At 42.4% G+C, this 25,321-nt stretch overlaps 1 protein-coding gene across 6 annotated transcripts in view; it reads left to right on the top strand.

Annotated features, from left to right (window-relative positions):
* Parp11 (poly(ADP-ribose) polymerase family member 11) overlaps positions 1–25,321 on the top strand; it is a 42,613-nt gene that overhangs the window by 9,909 nt on the left and 7,383 nt on the right. Inside the window, exons 2-8 of one of the 6 annotated variants that reach the window (XM_028881537.2) lie at positions 12,745–12,865; positions 12,947–13,069; positions 14,863–14,988; positions 15,740–15,860; positions 18,402–18,477; positions 21,721–21,793; positions 21,884–22,014. In XM_028881537.2, the coding sequence (XP_028737370.1) occupies positions 14,863–14,988; positions 15,740–15,860; positions 18,402–18,477; positions 21,721–21,793; positions 21,884–22,014 (527 nt within the window). In that variant the 5' untranslated portion in view covers positions 12,745–12,865; positions 12,947–13,069. The other 5 variants (XM_028881535.2, XM_028881536.2, XM_028881534.2 and 2 more) reach the window with 5 other exon arrangements.

Genomic DNA, 25,321 nt, shown 5'->3' with positions numbered 1-25,321 from the left:
CATCTCTTCAGCCCCGACTTGTGAACTTTTTTGTTTGTTTGTTTTTTGTTTTTTCAAGACAGGGTTTCTCTGTGTAGCTTTCCACCTTTCCTGGAACTCACTCTGTAGCCCAGGCTGGTCTTGAACTCACAGAGATCTGCCTGCATCTGCCTCCCAAGTGCTGGAATTAAAGGCGTATGCCACCACCGCCCGGCGACTTATGAACTTTTATATGTGATATAACAATAGGCCAATTTACTCTTTTTCTTGGGACATTTTTTCTGGATGATTTGTCCTTTTTCCTCAGATGTCTCTTTTGTCCAGTGTTCTTCAGATTCCTTAACCTTCATTCTCCTGAAAGACAAAAACAAAAACCCTTCCCCAACCCTAACTTTGGGGAGGTTCCTTTTTGGCAAGTTCTGTCTGACCAAATGAAAAGCATTTGTTAGTGGTTTAAGTTAATTTAAATTGAATGGTCATGCTGGTTGATGAACTATCATTGCTTCTAATTAAGAGGTCTCTCTTGTTCAAATCAAACCTGTATCAGTTTTGATGGTATCCATACCTTTTCTTCTCCTGTAGAAACAAAAGCAAAACCTCATCTCCAACGTAACACATATCCTGGTTTCCATTTTGAGGTCAGCACATCTTTAAAGTATACAGGATGATTTGTTATTTTCTCATTAGTGCTGAGAAAATTCAAAGTTAATAGAGCATTCTGTAGTCTATTTCTGGGGTTTTTTTGTTACCCTTTTCTGTTTATTTACCATATCCTTTAGAGTTCAATTTGATCTTTCTATGACTGCTTGGCCTGTAGGATTGTGTGGTATACCTGTAATATGCTTTATATTGTAATACGCAAAACACTGTTTCATTTTACCAGAGACATATGCTGGAACATTGTCAGTTTTAATTTGTACAGGTCTACCCATGATGGCCATAACTTCTAGTAAATGCGTGATTATAGAATCAGCCTTTTTGGAACTCAGAGCAGTTGTCCATTGAAATCCTGAATAGGTATCAATGGTGTGATTGTACATATTTCAATTTTCCAAATTCTACAAAATGAAATACATCTATCTGCCAGATTTCATTCCTCTGAGTATCCTTTGGGTTACATCCTGCTGGTAGTGGAGTTTGATTGTAAAAAGAACAAATAGGACATTTCCTTACAATTTCCCTGGCTTGTTGCCAGGTTATGGAAAAATCCTTTTTTCAACCCTTACTATTGACATGATGTTTTTTTTTATGAAATTCTGAGACCTCCAGTACATTTCCTATCAATAGTTTATCAGTCTCATCATTACTTTGTGCTAGAGGGCCTGGCAGACCTGTGTGGGATCGGATGTGACTTATATATAAGGGGTGATTCCTATTCTTGATTATATCTTTTAACTGAATAAATAACCAAGTTAATTCTGACTCATCAGGGACAAATTCTGCTGTTTCAATGTGTAAGACCACTCTTTCAGCATGCTGAGAGTCAGTAGCTATATTGAGGGGTTCTGAAAAATCCATTAATACCATCAGAATAGCTTACAATTTTAATTTTTGGACAGAATTATAAGGACTTTGAACCACTTTACTTAAATTTTCTGATTTACAACCTGCCTTTCTTTGTTTGTTTGCATCTGTATAAAATGTAGGGGCTCCAGATATTGGTGTTTCCTGTACAATTCGAGGCAGGATCTAGTTAGCTTTCTTTATTAGTTTAATTCTATAACTTTTGGGATATTTGTTGTTAATCTCTCCCAAAAAATTACTGTAAGCTCTTTGCCAGGGTTCACTTTCTGTCCATAATTGGTCAATTTCATCATTGGTTGAAGGTACTACACTTTCTGCTGGGTCTATTCCTGCTAATTGACGAGGTCCAATTTTCCTTTTAAAATCAACTCAGAGATCTTTTCCACATAAGTTTTTAATTTTTTACTCTGTTTATTTGGTAGAAATATTCATTCCAATGTTTTATCTTCCCTCTGCATTAAAATTCCTGTAGGAGAATGCTTAGAGGGCAAAATAACCAGAATGCAATCAAGTTTTTGGATCCACATGATCCACATGTGCATCTTGTACTTTCTTTTGCACCAAGGCCAATTCTCTCTCAGCTTCGGCTGATAATTCTCTTGGACTATTTAAGTCCTTGTCACCCTCTAAGGTTTTGAACAAATTACTCAGTTCATTTTTTACCCCAACAGCGTTTCGTAGATATGAAATGTCTCTGAGTAATCTTTGAAAGTCATTAGAATCTCTAATTGATCTCTCCTAATTTGCACCTTTTGGGGTCTAATTTTTTGTAGACCTATTTTATATCCTAAATAATTAATAGAATCTCTTCTTTGTATTTTCTTAGGAGCAATTTGTTATCTCTAACAAGGCATTCTTTACTTTTTTTGTTTTTTGTTTGTTTGTTTGTTTGTTTGTTTGTTTTTCGAGACTGGGTTTCTCTGTGTAGCTTTGGCACCTTCCCTGGATCTTGCTCTGTAGACCAGGCTGGCTTCGAACTCACAGAGATCTGCCTGGCTCTGCCTTCCGAGTGCTGAGATTAAAGGCGTGCACCACCACCGCCTGGCTTTCTTTACTTCTTAAAACATTCTCTCTAAAGTATCTATATTTGAATCAGCTAGCAAAATATCATCCATGTAATGATAAATTATAGATTTGGTAAATTGTTTATGTATTGCTTTCGATGGCTGTTGTATGAAATATTGGCACAGGGTTGGGCTATTTAACATTCCCTGTGGGAGAACCTTCCATTGATACCTCTTGACTGGCTGGGAATTACTGTGAGTAGATACTGATAAGGCAAATCTTTCTCTGTCTTTTTCTTGTAAGGGTATTGAGAAGAAACAGTCTTTTAGATCCATAACTATAAGAGGCCATCCTTTAGGTAACAGATTAGGCAAAGGAATTCCAGATTGTAGAGAGCCCATTGGCTGAATTAACCTTGTTCATTGCTCTTAGATCTGTTACCATTCTCCACTTACCAGATTTCTTTTTAGTAACAAATATAGGAGAATTCCAAGGGCTGGTTGATCTTCAATATGCTGAGCATTTAACTACACTTGTACCAGCCCTTCTAAAGCCTGCAGTTTCTCTGTTGTTAAAGGCCATTGCTGAACCCATACAGGCTTGTCTGTTAACCATTTTAAAGGTAGAGCTGTTGGTGTCTTTGAAAGATCAACAGCTGTTATGCCCTGTTCTTGCACAATCTGGATGGTCAGTGTCTGTTTTTTATAATACCGCCTAATATTTCTTTCAGAAATATGTGTTAGTTTATGGTTTGTTTCTGAGGTTGGAGGAATGTTGATCTGGGTATTCTATTGTAATAGATCACGGCCTCATAGATTCATAGCTATATTAGCCACATATGCCTTTAATTTTCCTCTTTGTCCTCTGGCCCTATAAATTTGACCCATCTTGCACTCTGTTCACTTGAAATAATGTTCCAGTCCCTAACAGCTGAATATTTACCTTCTAAAGAGGCCAGATTTGGATGCCAAGATTCCGGTGCAATTATTGTTACATCCTCACTTGTGTCTACAAGGCCTTCAATGAAAACGTAATTTGTTTGTATTTTTAATTTTGGTCTTTGTTTATTTATAAAAGTTTGCCAAAAAATTCACTATATGGTTTCTCCTGAATTTTTTGTTCTCTCTGATATAGCTGTTCTATCTCCCTGAACAGTATGGTTTTTTACAATAGGCATTTGGTTATTTAATTGCTCTGGGAAGGGGTTTCTTCTACGATGGCAGGAAATGACTGAACTGAATTTGCCATGGGGGCCTGCGAGAGGCCCCTGAGGGGGTTTCCCGACTTCAGAGGCAAAGGATTACCTTTTCTGTCCCTTGTTGATGTACATACATTAGTCCAATGTTTGCCTTTACCACACCTTCTGCATAATCCAGAAGGGATGGGCATTCTGTAGCCATTGTTCCTTTAAAAAACAATGTTTCTAGGAATGCCCTGTTTATAGTCCCTTTTTAGGTGACCTTGTTTACCAAAATTGAAACATTTGACATTTTGATTTTTCTTCAAACCTCTGGAAATCACTTCTCCTATCCAAGCATCATCATGATCATGAGAATCAATATTGATTGTATCTCTGATCATTTCTTCCAAGGGTGCTGATCTTGCCTTTAATAGCTAATTACCCCTTTGCATTGTACATTAGCATTTTCAAAAGCCAGAGATTCAATTATTATTTGTCTAGCTTCTGAATTTGGCTTCATTGTATTTACTGCTGAAGTCAATCTTTGTAAGAAATCAGTGAGGGTTTCTTTTAAGCTCTGTATAACTTTTGTAAATGACTCAATTTTCTTTCCTATTTCTTCAATTCTGTTCCAAACATTCAAGTCTTCTGTGAGGCATAAACCCAGGGTGTAGTTATCACATAAAGATTGTCCTTGTACATCAGCATAATTGCCCTCTCCAAGAAGTTGGGAAATTTCAATACCTCTAGCCCTCCATTGTTCAGGGGTCTTAGCTTCATCCTTCCACCAAGTCCTCCATTGTAATTGGGGACCAGCCTCAAAGACTGCTGTAACCAACTCTCCAGTCTTGAGGATAATTCTATTACAAGTTGACTACGAGTTTAACATCTGCTTCACAGAAGATGAGTGCATGCCATATAAAACTATCACTTCCTTAAATCTCCTCAAATCTAACTTTCGTGCAGGAGTCCATTCAGCTCTTACACAGTTGGGGATATCTGTCATTTGGCAGTTCCTGTACGGTTACTGGATAAATTAACATTGCTGTTGAAAAGCCTTAGGCTGCTTCTCTGAAACCTTATAATGCATTGTTGAGATTGTTTTTTCCTTTAGATTCCTCTATCTGGGTCTGATTAGTTCTACGATCTGTTTTAGTAAGTTTTTCTAAGACTTGTATCTTGGCACTCATATCAACCAACTTGACACTCATATAAACCAACTTTTTTAGGGATAAAACAAGAATGACCAAACTGATCATGTTTATAATTGACATTTTGTAAATCCTATCCAAGTTAATTATCCTGTCATTTTAATTGTTCCATTTTCTTTTTTTTTTTTTTTTTTTTTTTTTTTTTTTTTTGGTTTTTCGAGACAGGGTTTCTCTGTGTAGCTTTGCGCCTTTCCTGGAGCTCACTTGGTAGCCCAGGCTGGCCTCGAACTCACAGAGATCCGCCTGGCTCTGACTCCCGAGTGCTGGGATTAAAGGCGTGCCCAACCAACGCCCGGCTAATTGTTCCATTTTCAAACCATCTAGCATATTATCAAACAGAGACCTAACTCCCTTCATTGTAATAATGTTTCCTCCTTTTTCTTCCCCCTGAGACAAGGTTTCTCTGTAACTTTGGAGCCTTTCCTGGAACTCACTCTGGCTGGCCTCGAACTCACAGAGATCGGCCTGCCTCTGCCTCCCAAGTGCTGGGATTAAAGGCATGTGCCACCACCACTACCCGGCATGTTTCCCATTTTAAAGGTGGGAATAAACTGTCTTTTTTTTTTTTTTTTTTAAACTAATTCCCCATTTTAAAAAATCTCAGTTGGCTCACCAAATCTGCTAACAGTGACGATTCAGGTGACAGTAAAATGAGGCAGCTACCTAGTGTGGCAGCAGCCTGAGGAGGGGGTCCAGGGAAAGCCACAACCCACTGGTCAAGGGAAGAAGCCAAAAAGCCAGCCATCTGCACTTGCTTGAAAGTGGCTAACTCCCGTGGCTTTTGTGGCTAACAGCCTGTGCCTGCAAAGGTAAGCAGCTTTTTTTGTGTGTGTGTGAATTCATGCCCCATGTTCAGTGCCAGATGTTGCATGAATTCTAATTGGTCTTATAATAAAAACCTGGAGCCAGATAGGGGGTAAATGCTGAAAGATCAGAGGAAACAAGCCACAGCCATTTCTCAACTCACCAACTCCTCAGCCTAAAGGGAAGATCCTGTCTCCACGAATCCTCAGACAGAATGCCCCTGAGTCCTCAGCCGGAAATCCCCGAGTACCTGCCTCCTCCTGCTTTATATTCCTTTCTCCATTCAGCCATATCACTTGCTGTCTCAACCTTCCTAGTGCTGGGATTAAAGGCGTGTGACTCCCAAATACTGGGATTAAAGGTGTGAGCCATCACCGCTCATGTAGCCCAGGGTGGCTTTGAACTCATAGAGATCCAGATGGATCTCTGCCCCCCAAGTACTAGAATTAAAGGTGTTCGCCACCACTGCCTGGCCTGTATGTTTAATCTAGTGGTTGGCTCTGCCTTCTGATCTTCAGGCAAATTTTGTTAAGAGTACAAAGAAATTATCACCACCAAAAAAGGGCTTTTTTTTTTTTTTTTTTTTTTTTTTTTGTGGGAGCCCATAGAGGTTTCCTGGTGAGATTGGAGGTTGCTTTACCAGCAGGGCTGAATAAGAGAATGATTGGACCATGGGCCTGAGTACCAGGTGTTTGGAAGAGTCTACACTTGATTGTATGTAGCAAGGGGGAGGTCTTTTGCCTCGCCCCTTGGCATTGTTATAAAAAGCCCTTTGGAATAAAGTTCTGGGCCAGTGGATAAGGATCCAGGTCCTCCCGAGGCTATCCTGTGTTTCTGTCTTTCCTCTCGTTGTCTAGGTATCTCTTTCTATCTAAATATTTCTTACTTCTCCCTCCTCAGGGGTTCCCTGGACATACATGTTGGAGTGGGTCTCCCACAATTTTTGCAGCCTCTTGTAAGGTGCCTATATCTCACTTGACTCTGGTTAGCCCAAGATGTAGGTTAGACCCAGGTGCGTCAATATTTTCCCCACTGAGGTTTTACTAAATTAGAAAGTCCTATGTCATAAGTGTGGGTTGTGTTTGCTTGCCCCGTGAGGTCTTTTGGACAGAAGATCAAACACAGCTTGAGATGCCTGGGTAGATTCCTCCCCAAAGACTCTTTATAGTGCTCTGTCAGTTGTCAGATTAAACGACCTTACATTATTAAACAGCTCTGGGTGTGTTTCAAACATAGGAACAAACGGATTCTTCAGTCATTTCTTGACTGCTTCAGTGTAGGGAAAGTGTAACACTGGGGTAGGGTTTGAAAACCTGATCTCAGCATTAAAAACTGGACTATTTTGGGGCTAGGGGTGGAGCTCACTGATAAAAGAGTATGTCCCTGGCATGCACAAGGCCCCGGGTTTCCAAACTACATAAACTGGGCATGATGGTACATGCCTGTAATCTTTGGACTGGTAAGATGGAGGCAGGAAGATCAGAAGTTCAAGGTTGTCCTTGACAATATAGTGAGTTTGAATCTAGTCTGAACTGAATGAAATCCTATTTTTTTTTAAAAGAGTATTTGGGCCTTGAAGTTGTAGGTTGGAGTTATTTAAAACTCTATAAGCAACATGGGGTGGAAGGGAACTCGCTCTATGCAGTAAGGTGATTACAAGCTTGTCACCATTATAGTCTGAAACTTTAGGAAGTGAGCTTTGGAAATGTCTGCCCTGAGAGAAGCACAGGTACAGCCTGAGGCCCTGAGCCTCTGAACTTTGTTACAGCAGTTTGTCCAGATGTTTATGCCTGGAGTGGGTCAGGGGAATGTCTGTTTTCCCTCACGATATGGAGCTTCACCCAGGTCTGTCACATGGATACTGTATGCGGATGCCAGTGATTCTTAGTAGAAATCCTGCAGTGTTTACTGAGCAGCAACTGTGTGTTGTGTTCTGGGAAGGGACACTGTGACGCTTGCACGTGATTTCTGCGGACTTTATCTCTTGTGCTTTTTGCTTTGTTTTTTCTTTTTCCTTTGCTGATTGTATTCTCTATCCTTGTCTGTAATAAAATCTACAATGTCAACAACTTCTGAGTCCTAGAAAATCATTCACCCTGAAGGAGGAATGAGAGGCGTAGGTGACATCTGAAAACAACATCTGGCTGTGTAGCCCAGGCTGGGCCCAAGCTAATTCTCCTACCTCCAGTATTCCTAATGCTGAAATTCCAGTTAGGTGCTACCATGCATGGCTCCTGATATACACCTCAGTGAAAGACTCAACATTTCTCCCTAAGATCAAGAACAAGGCCATGATGCCCATTCCTTATTGGAAATTGCTTTAGAAGTTCTAAGAAAAGAAAACAACACAAGAGATACTGAGATGCTAGGAGAAAGATGGAAAGGCCACAAGGGCGATTCTCAGGCCATGCTCCTGTTAGGAGGCATACGTCACAGAATGCCTGCCCATCTGTCTGCAACTTTGCTGACTGCTTCTGCTGGGCCTTTCCTCTAATCCGGAGTCTAGTAAGTTCTCCATTTTGGCTGTTAGTACTTTTCAAATCTAGAACTTCTAGTTATTTTCATAATACCCACTGTTATTCGATCTTTGTGCCACTCCAAAGCTAATACTTGGGGCATGAGCTCTTGGGAAAAGAATCAGCTTTATTCAAGGCCAGAACCCTAAGAAAAGGGGAAGAAACTTCAGGTACAGGAGCAGGCGTTTAGAGGGAGGGAAGGATGTTCAAGGGGCAGCATGTGGAAGGCTGTAAGTTGCTAGGCTCTTCCTCATCCAGGTCACATCTTTGCTTACTATTTGCTCTGACCAGATCATTGCAGTCAGCCTTGACTTTCTGGACTAGTGCTGTAATTCCTTAGACAAACACTTTTTCTCTAAGACAAACACTTTTTCTCATGGCAGTTTACATGCTTTGTGTCAGTCCATGCCCAGAACTAAAGAAATAAGGAGGGGCATGGTGTTATCTGAATGCCACCAGATGTTTTGGGTTCCATAAATCCAAAGAAAGAGTTAATTTTCTAGTCATTTAGGTGTGACTTTTCTTTAGAATTTATAATACTGGACAAGGGAGATAACATGAATCTGCAAAGGGCAATTCCCAAAGGAATGACCACTGTTACATTATCTCTTTTCTTTAATTTTAATTAATTAATTAATAGACAAAGTCTCTTTTTGTAGTCCAGGCTAACCTGGAGCTTGCTTTGTAGCCCAGATTGGCCTTGAACTTTCAAACTTTGTGCCTCAGGCTTAAGGATGAAAGACATCCACCACCATATTTAGGGATAGTCTCTGTTTGGTTAGACATTTTCATTGTTAATTGCCCTGGTTTTGGTTGCATGTTTCATACATTCCTTTTCTGTGTATGTGTGTGGAAAGCTGGGTATTCAGTTAAAGCAATTAATTCATTTGAGACAGAGCCTCCTTATACAACCTGGGCTAGCCTTGAACTCAGAGATCCTCCTGCCTCCACCACCTAAGTGGTGGGATCACAGGCAAATAACACCATGTCTGACTCTGAAAACTGGTTAGTTTATTGTATTAGTTCTGACGTCTTGGTGGCTGCTGTAGTTTGGGCTCCATCACTGTGTGGTTTGGTTACTTGGTTGAATGTATGAGTGGAGCCTTCTTCACACTGCTTCACCTCCTGTCCTAACTGCTCAGGCAGCACTTCCAAGTTGACAAGTGATGGGTGAAGGTTGTGCTGAGTCCCCTAGGTGGTCAGGTTTGAACTCTTCAGATGCTGCTGTTGTGGTTGAGGGAGGCTTTGTTTGTTTGTTTTTGCTTTTGTTTTTGGAGAGGTGCTATATTAATATTTGCCCAGAAATAGGTTTTCCTTTATTTTTTCTTGGTTTTTTTAAGCTAGGGCTTCTCTGTGTAATAGCTCTGGCTGTCCTAGAACTTGCTTTGTAAACCAGGCTGGCCTTGAACTCACAGAGATTCACCTGCCTCTGTCTCCCCAGTGCTGGGATTACAGGAGTGTGCCACCACTGCCTGGCAGAGGTTTTCCTTTTGGACCACTCCCCCAGAGGACTAATGATGGACTTACCATCTTCCATACTGCTGGGGGTAACTGAGCTATATATTCAATCGTATGAAAATGCCATAATGAAACCTGCTACTTGTAAGCTAACTTATACATTAGTTCTTGGAGTCGGTGAGATGGCTCAGTGGATAAAGATCCTTGCTGCCGAGCTTGACAACCTAAGTTTGACCCCTGGGATCCACATGGTGGAAGGAGAATGACTCTGGAAAGTTGTCCTCTGAGCCACGGCACACATGTGCAGGGCACACAAATGCATGTATGTGCACACACTAAATAAACAACAAGATTAGAAAAATTCAATAAAAAATCAGCCCTTGCTTCACAGCTTTTGCCCATGGATCAGAGTAACTTCCTGTGTAGTCAGTGTTTGTCAGCGGGGATGTTGAAGCCCTTTGCCTTCGTGTGTTAGCGGGGATGTCTGTCATGTAGGAACATTTTCAGGTCTGCCCGGTGACTTGCTCTGCTCGTTCCTAGGTGGGTACAAGCTTCGGGCTGTTCACAGTCTTTCATCTGCAGCAGTGCCTGATCCGAGAGGGCTCCTCCCTGGAGTCTCCTCTGTATGAACTGCCGCTTCTGCCATTCCACTCGGGCCCACACCTCCCTTTCCCGGTTTTCATGAAGCTGTCCACTGTAGCCCAGAATTCCCTTAGTCTCAGGGTCCTCTGCTCTCTCCTCCAAACAGAGCTGCTCCTGCGGGCAGAGCTGAGGACTTCTTCCTTGTGTCCATTTGCCCTTGAGCAGAGTCCCTGTGTCTCTGTACCTGCAGCTCAGGGTGGCAGCCCTATTTTCCCAAGGTGGCATTCTACTCCTTGAGAGGACACTAGGTGAGGGAGTTAGCAGCCCTTTCACCTTCCTGACTCCATCCTCTTGGTGTGAAACTTCTCCCCGGGAGCAATTTGGACTGGCAGCAATCAGGACACAGTGTCTCAGGCTGCCTGGTTTAAATAGAAGTAGACTTTGGGGAGGGGAGGGAGTTTGTCTTCTCTTGTTTTTGTCTGGAACAGAACGTCTGCCCTTCCTCAGCCTGGGGGTGCAGGGGCCCCATCTTTGGCTGTGCACAGAAGAGCCCCAGGACAGATGATGGTCAGTTTCTTGTGTGTGTTCTGTCACTTGCAGAAACTCCCCAAGCACTCTCCAGAGTGGAATGAATTTGAAAGCAGTTTTACTAGTTGAAAAGCCAATCTTTGGGGAAGAGGATCCACTTCCTGAGTTCCTTATTCTATTAGGATGGAAAGTCCACCCCTTACCAACTTTTAGTAGCAGGTTTTGGAAACATATATATGTACACATATACACTGACCCCCCCCCATGACCTGAATTCCATCTCTGGGACCCCCCATGACCTGAATTCCATCTCTGGGACCCACATGGTGAAAGCAGAGAACTGACGTCTACAAGTTGTCTAATGACCCCCACATATGTGCCATGATATGTGTGTGCTATGGTACATGTATGCCCACACAAATGCAATAAATAAACAAAATGTTACTTTGTGTATGTGCATGCACATGTGTTTTGAGACAGTGTCTCCCAGCATACCCCATACGTGCCTTGAACTTGCCTTTTCCTGCCTCAGCCCCACAAGTGCTGGGAATTCAGGTGTGTCATGAGTTTCAGTGCCGATTCTTCTTTATAGAGAGGCAAAGATGTCTTCATCTCCAAATGTGACTTCCTCAAGTATGCTTATGCTAATAAAATAACTTACACTTTGTAGTAACACTCTCACTAGAAATGGTAAGTCTGGAATGCAGCATTGTGTTCCAGCATATGGATCAGGATTTGACTTTGAACTCATCTTCCCTGTTACTTTCCAGTTGCATGATTCAGATGGAATGTGCCCAGGTGCTATGAATACAGACAGGCTCCACCAGTGTGCACACTGGAAAACGAGAAGGATGCGTTGCCACTTGATGCTGGCTGTTTCTTCTTTGTAGCCTTCTGCACAGGAAGCATCGTTTTCTCCCAGTTAGAAAGAGGAAACTCAGGCCGAATGTGGCATTGTCACTGAACTGGCCCATTCATCTAACATGCATTAAGTGCTTCTCCGTGTTAGATAACTTGCACGTGCTTTTTTGATGACCTGTAGACGTATCCTAACTAGAACCATCCTTACTATAGTGACAGCATTCTAAATGATTTCATTTAAGCCAAATTTCTCTTGATGCCAAATTATACAAAATAGTCATTCCTTTGGAGAGGCAATGCGCTATAGAAGATGCTGTGGCTTTTATGATATGAAATGAATTGTTTAAAAGAAAGCCAGTGCATCTGTGAAGCTTGGCAGCAAAGGAGATGAGGACTGACTGTCGGTGGAAATGAGGTGAGGGGTGGACACCTGGAGGGAGATAGAACCCCAGCATGTCTCATGGGCTTCTTTAATCTTCTCTGTACTGCACACTCTGTGATTTTAGACAAAATAGTCATATCATTTGCTGCTTTGTATTTTCCCTGACTTTAATTGTAAAGTAATGTCTTCTCTCTCCTGAACATGGGACTATGGAGGAAAAAAATAGTATAAATTGTGACCGGGAATTGGCCTAGCTAGTCAAAGTTATTTATGGCAGGGAGTTCCCCTCCTTCCCCTCCCTCTTTTCCCTCTCCTCCCTCCCTCTTTCCCTTCCTGTCCTCCCTCCCTCTTTTTCTATTCTTCTCTCCTTTCTCCTTCCCTCAGATCTCACTGTGTTTCTCAGGTTGGCCTTGAACTCATGGATTCAAGTGATGGTCCCACTTCAGCCTCGGTAGCTGGGACAGGCTGCAGTGCCTGGCTTGTAGACTGGCCTGCAGTGCCAGCTCAGGCGCAGAGTCAAAGCACAGAGCACACACTGGGCTGTAGCCATAGGAGGGAATCTTTCTGTGGCTCTGTTCCTTTTCTAATACCGAACCATGGCCCAGTATTATCTTAGGTATTTGCTTCAAGCTTGTCTTTGCAATTTTTCAGGGTATTTCCCAAAACAAGAGCTAACCCTGGGTCCCCCTGGCTTTCTTTCTTGCTCTCTCACAGTGCAATGGCCAAGCAGTGTGAAGAGTGCTGGAAGAGGAGAGTGGGTGTGTGGACTAGTTAGCAGGACCGTTGATTCTACATTCTAAGTCATCATCTTTATCATCCAGTGGAGACACACAAGGTAAATAGTGCATTCTAACCTGGAACCCTGATCCCAGGCTCTTCTGTTCTGTTCTGTTTTTTGTTTGTTTGTTTTTTCCAGCAGTTAATCGACTTGTAAAACAGGAAGGAATGAAACCAAGGACATATCAGAAAAGTATTCCTTGGAAAGTTGCTGGACATGAATAAAAAAATCAAAATTAACTAGTCCATTCACGGAGCACAGGTACTCATCCTAACTACTCAGCAAGGAAGGAACTTTAGTTTCTACTCTGTGTTGGGGAATGTGGCCTAGACAAAATAGTGGAAACTTATCCTGGGTTACACAGCTTTTACATTTTATATAGTGGCATAAAAATATTTTTCAGCTTATTGAGAAATCCAGATTCTTTGTTAAAAACAATCAAAGGTATAGGGGATTATATTTTTGGTATATCACCAGTGTAGATGTGTATATACAAGATTCTACAGCACACACACATACACACAGACACACATCCCTGAGAGATGCATTGTAAAGTGATACCATTGGTTAACTCTGGAAAAGGAAGGTAAGAGAATGCCTGTGGGGGGCAGACAAGCCTTCAGCTTGAGTACTCTGCCTTTTTTGCAAGTCATATGCTAGTTGTACAAATTTATTTATTTATTTATTAAATGCATTTATTCATTTATGTATTTTCGTTTTTTTTTTTTTTTTTTTTTTTTGAGACATGGTCTCTCTGTATAGCCCTGGATGCCCTGTAACTCACTCTGTAGACCAGGTTGGCTTTGAACTCACAGAGATCTACCTGCCTCTGTCTCCTGAATACTAGGGCTAAAGGCATGTGCCACTATGCCCAAAAAGTGCTTTGTTTAGTTTTTTTCTACATCTCCTTTATAAGAAGCTACAGAGCTTCTCTATTGTAGTCTAGACTGGGATGTCACCCATCCAAGTACTAACTAGGTCTGACCCTTCTCAGCTTTGGAGATCAAGCATGTTCAGGGTGATATGGCCATAGACTAGACTAGTTGCGTGAATTTAAATCAATAATGTAAAAACCTTTGGAGAATGATGATAGGAAGTCAAGTTCCAAGTGAAGTTAAATCATTTTGATCAGCCACTTGGTCCTTTTTCTGGTGACTTCATCACAGTTTCCACCCAAGAATGTCAATTCTTTTTTCAAAGATTAGGTACACATGAGTTAATGTTCTAGTCAACATTATAAAACCCATTGATCATGAAGCATAGAACAATATAACATGTTACCTATATGTACAGATCCTGAGGCCAGTCTGCCTGAGCTTAGCTTCCCCATTGTGTGACCTCTCTGTCTTAGTTTCCTAATTTCTACCAGGAATACCTGTCTCATATAGGTTATTGTTAAGCCTAAATAAGTCATCTCTACAGTTCTTAGACAACACTTGACATATAGTAAGAGCCATATAAGGGTCGGAGATTGTCGTCACTCTGTCATTACCCTCCTAACATCTTGGTGCTTAGAAGACACTATGACAGGTTATCATATCTGTTCAAACTCCCTTCCTGTGTACATGTGTGCATGTGTTACTCATGCCTATATCCATGTGTTTATGAAAGCAAGTATAGATATATTTTAACTAAAACTTTATTATTATAGTATTCTTTCCTTTTATAGCCTTTTTTATGCCTCAGGTCATATTTTAGAAATGTCTCTTCATGACATTAAATAGGATGACTATTCGAAATAGAAAAAGAGATGTATCTGGTCTTAAGTAGTTGTGGTGCAGGGGCACCTGACAGTCAAGCGAATGATGAATTATTTCCTGGGGCTCTATGGGTATTGACTTATCCCACCAAAGGAGGATCATCAGCCTGATGTGTTAAGCAGCACTAACATTTTAAGTTGCTTATCTTCAAGGCCAGTCTGCAGTAGCTGTCAAATGTCACTGTGGGAAAGAAGTTGGAACCTGGTTCTTGGTGATGAAGTAGAATGTTCCATAGCAAGCACATTGGTCATTAATGGGTGTTTCCTCCTCTACCTCTCACTGGCTTTCCAGAAGATGTTTCACAAGACAGAGGAATTCTTTCCCAAGAAGATGGAGAGTGATGTGGATGACATGGACACATCAGACACGCAGTGGGGCTGGTTCTACCTGGCGGAGTGTGGGAAGTGGCACATGTTTCAGGTACCCTGGCCAAGCTTCCCAGGCAAGGGCTCGCTGGTGTGTCGTCATGTTCACGGGGCCCTGCAGAGACCAGCCCTGATGGAAACCCAAGTAGCCAGAAGTCTTGTTTCTTCCCCCTGGCAGTAGCCTCTTAGAAGCAGTGGTATGCTTAGACAGGGAGTAGGCCTGGGGGATGGACTCTGGCACATACAAGCACATCCAGCTTTGACCTGATGGAAACAAAGGGTGGGAAGCTCTGGGTGTCCTGTTAGGTGCTGTATGCATCCTGGGTGTCCTCACAACAGCTGTGAAGCAGATGGCGCTGCTCCATCTGCTGTCAAAGAACGGGGAACTCAGGAAAGCTCATTTGCTTGGTCCAAGTGGCAGAGAGAGTTTAGCTGAGGTTTGAACCCCCACACAAGAACTTGTAGATTGGGGATTTTTTCCCCTCCCATTGTTTGGTTATCAGGCTGGTGAAAGGTGTACTTGAGCCACTTAGTGTAACCATTAGGTAATGTGTGAAACTCGTGATAACATGTGAGGTGACTGTCGCAGAGACCATCATAACAGTAGCTGTTTTTCCCCTGGGTGCCGTTAATCGTTCTCCATGTGCAGGTTTGGTTGTGCTCCCTGTGTGTGCGGGAGGTAGAACAGGAGGCAGTAGGCATCCTTCATTCCTCTGTTCTCTGTCACTGTGACCTCAGCTTCACTTCTGTGGCCAACCCATTACCGTGAACAGCTGGTAAATACAACTTTCTGGTTTGTCTTAAAGCCGGATACCAACATTCAATGTTCAGTTAGCAGTGAAGATATCGAAAAAAGCTTCAAAACAAACCCTTGTGGCTCCATTTCCTTTACTACTTCCAAATTCAGCTACAAGATAGACTTTGCAGGTATGTTCCCCTCCTAGTTGTCTGTTTCTAGAGTGTTCTTAGACTATCGGCACAGTGCAGTCTGCAGCTTAGGATTAGCCGAGATGTCTTGAAGCATGAAGTAAATCCTCCTGTTCTATGCAGAAGTAGCTCTGTAAAACTGCACTGTTAGTCTTGAGCAGCACTGCCATTTATAAAAGCATGTTTCTGTGTTCGTGTGTGTTAACATACGTGGTGTTGGCTGTGTGTTTTGAGTTCATGTAAAGCTCTTTATAGCTCTTGTTTCGTGTTTTGATTTTTGAGATGAGGTCTCTGTGCATTGCTGGGCTGGTCTTGAACTCACAATCCTCCTGCCTCCACCTCCAGAGCAGCTGGGATTTCAGGCCTGTACTGCTGTGCCTAGCTTATATCGCTTATTTTACTCAGCACCCCATCCCTGGACATTGATTGGAATTGGGAACTTTTTTTTATCTTAAACATCAAACTGATATTAAATGAGAAAGTCACTGGTAGCTGGCAGTTGTTTCAAGACCAAAATGAAGCCAGATGAGCTTCCTGTTTGGTAGTTTGCTTAGATGGCTGCCTCTTCAATGGATACTACTCCTGATGTTTCCTCATTTCGCTGGCTCCTTCATAGATGAACCCAGCTACTGTGCCGATCAGCTTCAGTTTAGACCTGTGCCTCTTTGGATTCACCCGCCATGTGGGGTCATGTTATCAGGTGTCTCATGAAAACTGTTGGATTCAGTCCGTGACTCTCAGGCTGCCTTCACCCACTGTGTATGGCTTGAGGCAAAGGAGATTGGGATGGGCAGCTTCTTAATAACTGCCCATGTAGTCACTCTACACTTGGTCTTCTAGCTGTTCTTTCCCAGTTGCTGAGTGGTGTCTTTCTGACTGTGGTGGTAGCAGTGTGCTGAGGATGGAGTGTAAGTCTGAAATGCTTTCCCAGAAGTGGTAAGGGGTTTGTCAAGGACAGTATAGACATAGCTAAGAAATACCATCCTACCAAACTTGATTTTCTTGCAATTGCTGATTATCAAGAATGATTCAAAGAATAGATAATAAGTTAAATTTGAAAAGAGTGAAAACAATTTCATTTTACTTCCAATTAATCCTGACTTTAAACAGTAGCATTAAGCAAGCAAGCTTCTCATAAGGAATGCTGACATTGGTGTTCTATTCCAGCAGAAGGTGTCTGGCAGATGCTACTAGTGTTTTGTGTAGTGCTGTATACAAGTACAGTTTTGGAGGCAGAACAGACACAGTGTGATATACACAGACTTGAGGCTTTGTAAAGGGGATGCCATTGTTGAAGTGTATGGTTAGGTAATTCAGCAGGCCACTTCTGACTAAGAATATTCACTAGTGAACTATACTCTGGAAGATTCCTAAATGCTTTTTGTAGATGCTCAGAATGTAGTTCACTTGGTAGAGTGCCTTCTTAGTATGCATGAAACCCCAGCACAGCATAAACCAGGCATGGTGGTGCATGCCTGGAATTCCATCACTCAGGATGTGGAGATAGGAGGATCACAAATTCAAGGCCAGTCTCAGCTACTTAATGTGTTCAGGCCATTCTTGCCTACATGAGACCCTGAATTAAAAAAAAAAAACAAAAAATCATAGTAAAGTATGGCAGTGGTATGTGGCAACAGACAAATAAACGTGCCGGTCTAGGGTGCAGCTGCTAGCATTTTCCATAGACTGCTTCCAGGACCTTTAACTCCAGCCATCTTGCCACTGTCCAGCTTCTGTCTGTGAAGAAGATCCCACAGGTTTTGTGCCAGGTCCTGAGACGATCTTGCTTTTCCCTGAGTGGTGGCAATGCCGTGGTGTGCCGAGTCTAGGAGAATGCAGGAGTGGCAGAGCCCACATTTGACAAATGCAGTGGCGTTTGTTAAGATTTACTGCCTGCCTGGAGGATAAACGGGACCTGGTACACACTGCCAAGGCCACGGTACAGGCGGAAGATGCTAACTAGATAGTAGCCTCTGTCACTGCCATCTTTGTGTAAATATGTGTTGTCTCTGGACGGGTTTTCTTTTCCTTTTTCTTTGGTTTAGGTGTACAGTTTAAAGAGGAGTAAAGAAACGCACAGTTTTGAAATTGTGTGAGTTGTGCAAATGTTATATGGAAATGTACCCCTTTCTAATTTCCAAATTTTTAGAAAAACCAGAGTGCATTTCTCCATGTAACAAATCCAATGGAAGATTTAGTATGATGTCTTTCTATGCTTTTAAGTCTCCTGCCTTTAGAATTCTCGTGTTTTAGTGTCATCATCACCTGAGGTGTGATGTGCAGCAGTACACACCCTGCACATTAGAGCAGGCTGTGAGAGGAGCATTGTGGTGTGGGCCCAGATCAAGCACTGAAGCAGGGCCCTGCACTGGCACCTTTACAACATGATGAACAGGTGGATGATGGAAGACCATAACTACCCAGCTGTCAGCTCCTCCCAAAGCCACATGGCCACCATGTATTGTGGCTACTAAGCTGCATGACACTTGGGAGCACTGTGTGTTTCTGTGGCTCATCTGATATGTCTGTCTTTGTGTTCAGAAATGAAGCAGATGAATCTCGTCACTGGAAAACAGCGCCTGATAAAAAGGGCTCCTTTCTCCATCAGTGCCTTCAGGTATTGTAAATGGGGTAGCACAAAGAGCGGGCCTCTCTCCCTGCTCTTTCTTACTCTTTGGCAGGGAACCAGGTAGACTAATATTCATCTCATGGACTAACAGTGATTTTTTCCAATATTAAACCTCTCATTTGCTGATAAAATAATCATTGTCTTCTGCCATTGTTTCCTTTCATTCTCTTCTGTCATATGTGTGTATATATATACACATTTCAATTCTTAGACCAGTGCGCATAATAATTACAAGATGCCATGTGTTTTTTGTTTAAAACCCTTAACATGGCCTATTGAGCTTAAGTTGAATTTGAACTGGACATACTCTCACAGAGCTTTCCAGATATTTGACCCTAAATCCCAGAGAACTGCCCACGTTTGTCTGCCCCTGCACTGATGTAGATCCCTTTTGGGCAGTTCTTAGATATAACCCCAGTCCACGTTGACTAGAGACCTGGGGAGGATGCTCTATCACGGGCAGCAGGACATCTTCCCTGGATCCAGCTTGCATGTTTTCATTTTGGTTCCCTTGTCATATACAGACTAAAAAAACTGTAAAGTGCCAGAGGCAAATAAATATTGTCGCACATAGGAATGGAAGACAAGTGGAAAACTCCAAGAGTGTATCTCCTGTTTTCTAGAATGATTCCTCAAGCGAATATGGAATTCTTTCTCTTTGGAGAACTTAAGATGCAGCTGGGAAAGAAAACAATAGTGTGTGAATTGTAAGGAATGCCCTGCTGCTCCTTCCAAGGAGCTCTTAAGAAAGTCAGCAGAGAAAGGAATTGAAAGGACTAGTAAGGAAGGAAATACTTTCAGTGTTCTTTCTCAAGATGTTTGGCTTACATTTTAACATCACGATTTAAAAGATAATGAAGGCTTTCCTGCATCTGGGACACAGAGAATCTGTTCTTACCTGCTACATGATGTATGCATTCCTCAGTGCCAGGAATAGAATACAGGAATGAGACACAGTAACAGGAAGTGTTTCACAGTTGTGTGTTGGTATAGCCGGTATCCCTTTGAGGGGCGGGTGAGAAGTCCATGCTAGGGTCAAACATTTTCTTCTGTCCCAGGGTGTACCAACTGTAAAACAAAGACACAAGGGCGGGGGAGTAAACAGCAGAGGACAGCAATTGAGGCGGTAATGGAAGGGGAGGAGTTAAGTGTGGAAGCTAAGGGGGTGGGGGTCAGGAGGTGCTGACGCAGACCGCACTGGGTTCTCATCACAAGCCTGGCAAATGTGTGTCCTGTTAAGCCTGTGGGTCCATACAAGTTAGTTAAGCCTTGCCCCCATAGCTGAAAGATGCATTGGACAAAGTGGGAGAAAATGGAGAGCTTGCAAAAAACAACTCAGTGTTTTAAGTTAATTTAAATAATATTTCCTATAGTATTTGAAGTTCTTCTAGGACTCTCTTAGGACAATTTGAATGTTGCTACAATGTTCCTACACTCATGATGAAGGAAAGTATGAATTATGCCAGAGTCCTTTGTTAACTGACTGAAATTCAAAACTGGAAGAAATGCCTTTCTGGAGAGGTTGCTGGAAGATAGGCACCCTCCACATTTCTGGTGAGAAGGTTAGTAAGTACAGTGTTCCAAGACTCCATTTAGACAGTATCTATCACAGCCATCAGTAAATGCATCCTTTGACTCTGAAATGCCACTTCAGAGATGTCATTCTATAATAAATTACTGGACATAGGAAATAACAAATGGACAGATTTGTTCTTTGCAGCATTCTGAATGGAGTTGCAGAAGTTGAAACAAGCTAAGTATCACCAGAAGCAAGCGGCTAAATAAATTACAGTTCTATCTCTGAGCTCTTTTGTTATTTGGGCCCCAAATCCTAGGGAACCGCCCACTTTGTACCTGCATCAATGCAGAACCCCTCTGGGCAGTCCCTAGATGACACATCAAGCTCCTAGTGTCTAAAGAGGCCTAGGGAAGATGCTCCACAGTGGAAGTACCCCAGCTCCTGTTCCCTGCGCCTGGGCTGCACATTACCTCTTGCTCCCCGTGGCCATGCACAGATGAATGGAATTGCATGTGTGTGCAGCAGAGAAGGCATTTATTTATTGAGTGTTAACTAAGTGTTTGCCATGTGCTGGGACTCCCCTTGGCCCTGGGAATGAGGAGATTGCATTTGTATTGATAAAGATCATGATAAGAATTGATTAAATGAACAGAACAACCTAGGGACAAAAATGTGTGGTTTGTGCTACCATTTGTGTTGAGTAAAACTCGGCTTTCTGAAGCTAAGGAAGCTCTAAAGGACGTCTGGGTCTAGAAACAGTGACTGTGTGGGGGAGGATTGAAGAGTCAGCACTGACCAGAACACTGCCTGGAGCAGGAACAAAGGTTCCCACGCTGTCCTTATTACACTTGTAAGACCTTCCCCAGTGGTTTCCAATACCCCCACAGGCAGCTCACAACTGACTGTGACTAGCTCCAGGGCATTGGATGCCCTCTTCTGGCTTCTGAAGCCACCTACACATGTGTAAGCACACTTGTACACAGATACACACACATACAAATAAAAATCTTGAAAAAATTATGTATTGTATTGGGGTTTCCTCCATAATTTGACAGAAGTGAGCTAAGGATAGGTTTGAAGTTGGTTAGTCTCACCCACTCACTCTGAGTCCAAGGAAGGTTAGTGTACCTGTTTTTACATTCCCGGTGAACCTCCATTGCCACCATCTCTGCGTTGGTGTCCTGTGGCCTGACCACGTTACATGGCTTTTAAAGATTTGCTGCTGAGTGATTGACTGCACTCGGCAAGTCAGGGTGCCCCGTCTGAGGAAATAGAAAGCGGTAAGGGAGGCCTGAGTCAGGTCATAGAGGACAGCAGTGGCTGCTGGAGGTTCCGATTTCATTCAATACAAATATCGTAGACGCTTGCGATATTGTTTTAAGTCAGCCTAATTTTTCTTAGAAATTCCTTTTCTTTGGTTAAAATATTATTCACATTTTATAGAAATCTCAACGAAAAGAAATTGAATTAGCAGTTTTTGAAGTGTTGAAGCTATGTAGATTTGTGAATTTCTATCAAAACTTATAACTTAGCATTTAAAAATTAGGAAAGTAGACATTTAGTAAATATTTTTAAGTGAAGCCAAAGGTTAAACTTAATTGAGTTTGTCATGAATACATTGCAAACAGAACACTCAGCTGTGGAGAAAAGGCTAAATCCCCAACACTAATTATCTGCTTCTGAATCTCTGCTCTGTCTTTTGCTGTTTGAAGTTACATCTGTGAAAATGAGGCCATCCCCATGCCAACACACTGGGAGAATGTGAATACTGAGGTTCCCTACCAGGTAAGGGCAGATGGACTGACTGTAGGACAGGCCATCCTGGGGCAGTAGGTGGGAAAACCACTGCTAAACTCTGCAAACTTCTTCTCCCAGCTGGTTTCCCTGCAGAACCAAACCCATGAATATAACGAAGTTGCCAGTCTCTTTGGGAAAACAATGGATCGGAACCGAATTAAAAGGATTCAAAGGATTCAAAACTTAGACTTATGGGAGTTCTTTTGCAGGTAGGTGGGTTTCCTGTCCCTCTTTTCTCCTTGTCTCACTCTTCCAAACTGCAGGGATAGCCACACAAGGTTAGCTGTGTTCTCCTGCTGCCCTTCTCTTGCCATGCCTTAATTTCTTTGTACATTTATTTTATTTTATGGGTGTGACTGTTTTGCCTGTGTGTACGTCTGTGCACCCTGTGCATGTGTGGTGTCTGCGGAGGTCAGAGAGGGCATTCTGTCCCCTGGTACTGGACTTAGAGGCAGTTGTGAGCCCATGGGAGTCCTGCAAGAGACTAAGCGCTCCTAACACCCGAGCCATCTCTGTGGCCCTTGCTGGCCCTTGCTGGCCCTTGGCCCTCTCTCCATCCTTAGACAGCAGCACACAGGGTCTCCTGGAATGCGTTCAGCCAGCACAGTGGGAGAAGCTCCGCCTTCACTAGGTCCGAAACTGCTTCCTAGAGGTCGAAATGGAGCTCTTTAGCTTTGCTGAGGCTACTTGCCTCAGCACTTGAGATTGAATTAGAAATCTCTGGAAATACTGACTTAAAAAACAAACAGTTAATACTATCCTTCCTGCAGCTTTTTGCTTGTTTTGTTTGAAAGAACACTTTACAATTTACCTTCAAATTTTTTGCTTCACTCAGTTTATGCTGTGGATTTAAAAATCTCTATTCATTACTAAATCTACATTAGTAATGACTGTTAGATTTCTCAGTGTGCCTTTAACCTAAATATAAAGCTTATTTACCTAACACTTATTTCTTACCCAAATTAACCTGTTATGTTGTACTTTTGTAATAAATGATATTTAAATAAGTGGTTCTCTGAAATATTTTAAATAAACATTTATAGATGAGATTTGATTTCTGACATTTTTATTATAAGCTTTTAAGGATTTATTCAGAAGAATTTCAAATCAACACAGAAGTAGAATTCTACCATAATAAGCCCTGTGTACTTGTGATCCTGTCCAACATCTGTCAGGGTTTGCTACCCAGGCAGATGAGGAGGCACACCCCCATTAGCCCAGCACACAGAAAGCTAAAGCAGGACTGTGAGTTCAAGGGCTACAGAGCAAGTTGGAGGCCACTTGCACTACTCTGTGGTGAGACTTTCAAAAAAACAATCAAACAAATAAACATTTGCCCAAAACAGACCAAGATTAACCACACATAGTTGCTTTGTTATTGGAACATATTTCTGTCCACTATTTCATTTGCATGTACTTGAAAATTAGGCTGACTTTCCTTTGGTGATTGTTACAGTTTTGTTTCCTGTTGCGATGGTAAAATATCCTGACCAAAACAATTTAAGGGAGAAAGAATTTATTTGGCTCACAATTCCAGGTTACAGTCCATCATTTCAGGGAAGTCAAGGTGGTGATGAAGGTTAAGAATATTGAAGCAGGCTGGAGAGATGGCTCAGAGGTTAAGAGCACTGGCTGTTCTTCCAGAGGTCCTGAGTTCAGTTCCTGGCAACCACATGGTGGCTCCCAACCATCTGTAGTGAGATCTGGTGCCCTCTTCTGGCGGTCAGGGGTACATGCAGATTGAACACTTTATACATAATAAACATCCACAGTCAAGTCTTGAATTAATGAATGCGTACTAGTGCTCAGCTTGCTTTCTTCACTCTTACCCATCCACAGTGACCCATTCCAAGTAACTTAGTCAAGAAAGTCCCTCAAAGGCATGCCCACAGATCAGCCTAAACTGCTCCTAAATGAGACTGCATCCCCAGGTACTCTGCATTATGTAAAGTCCTCAATCAAAGCTCACCATCACAGTAATGGTGTATGGAACTCTTCTGTGGCTCCAAGTCTCTGGGCCTCAGTTGTAAGAAATTATAGTAACAGTGGAGCTTTCAGCTCGTGCTTTTTATAGTCTTGAGTGTTTGGCCAAAAACCTTATATTTCTGACAGTCACTGAATTTACCTGAATTTAGAAGGTTTTATTCATTTTGTTTAGGGGAAAATAGAAGCCTCTGCTCCCTATGATTTTATTCTTTCAGTGATTCAGTTAGTTTTTCTGAAGTGAGTTGGTGAAACTTATTTATTCTTTAAATGATTAGATATTTAATTTTATGTGTGTAAGTTTTGCCTGCATGTGTGTCTGTGCACCACATGCATCCCTAGTGCCCATGGGGTCAGAAGAGGGTCAGGTCCCCTGGAACTGTAGGTGGTTGGGAGCTGCCATATGGGTTCTGGGACCTGAACCAGATCCTCTGTGAGAGCAACAAGTGCTCTTAACTGCTGAGCCATCTCTCCAGCCCCTGTTGCTATTATTCTTAATTTCAGTCTCTGAGCTAGAGTTCATACTCATCTTCATACTTCAGAGCTCTCAGGAAAAGCATAAAAACGTAGTGCTGAGTCCTATAGCATTTTATACTAAGAATTTCTAGAAATTTTCCTTGGTTTATGCCCTTTGTGATCTTCTGTAATGTCAACCCACAGACACCTGCCATGACAGTTCAAAATACTGTGGCTTGTGGTTTAGGCAGCCTGTCACTCTGAAATCTCCCTGCAGAACTAAAATAGCTTCCCTGGTCTCATTGACATGTAAGCTGTAACTCATCATCTGGATAGCCAGGCCCTGAGTGAGTCCACCTCGCTACGTATTATACATTCCTTTCTTACTTCTCTCCTTCTCTTCCCAGCAAGTAGTCTTAGCCCCCACTTTGTGGTAGGCAGTATTCTAGGTACTAGGGATTTGATGATGTATAGGTCTGTAGGTCAAAGAACCAGACCACTGCTAACCCGAGATGTATGGGTGAGCACAAAGATGTATGGGAACACAAAGTGAGGGCATTGATTCCCCCTTGCCCTAAAGGAGGGTGTGTGTAGTGAACAGGGGTACTAAGGAGAGGTTCCTAAAGCTGGTGTTATTTATACTAGGCATGGGCCAGAGAGAAGGAGGGCATCTTAGACATGGGGTCATCATGGGCCAAAATGTATCTAAAAATTGGAACACAGAAAATTCAGAGACTTTCACATAGAAGAACCCTGGGGTGAGTAGCATTAGAAACCTAGTCAAGAAGTGAGTACTTAGGAGCTGATGGTGCCACTAGCTGACTGCGGCTTCCCTCCATAGCTCCGAGTCAGATTGGCCAGACCGTAAATTAAAATTAGCAGGTGCCTTCCAGGCAGCACTTTAGAAGCCAAACTGGTCATGCTTTACTGTTGTTTGTTTTTTCTGAAACAGTGGAAAGTCTGTAAAACTTCAGGTGGGAGAGAGAGTTTAGAAAGATAATTCACCAGGCAGTACTGTAGGAAAAGCTGTAAGGTGGTGGCTCTCAGCTGGTAGTGATTTTTCCTCCCAGGAACATT

The sequence above is a fragment of the Peromyscus leucopus genome, chromosome 3 (genome assembly GCF_004664715.2).
Source record: "Peromyscus leucopus breed LL Stock chromosome 3, UCI_PerLeu_2.1, whole genome shotgun sequence".
Taxonomy (NCBI): domain Eukaryota; kingdom Metazoa; phylum Chordata; class Mammalia; order Rodentia; family Cricetidae; genus Peromyscus; species Peromyscus leucopus.
The sequence above is the reverse complement of the archived record's forward strand: the minus strand, read 5'-3'. Positions and strand labels throughout refer to the sequence as shown.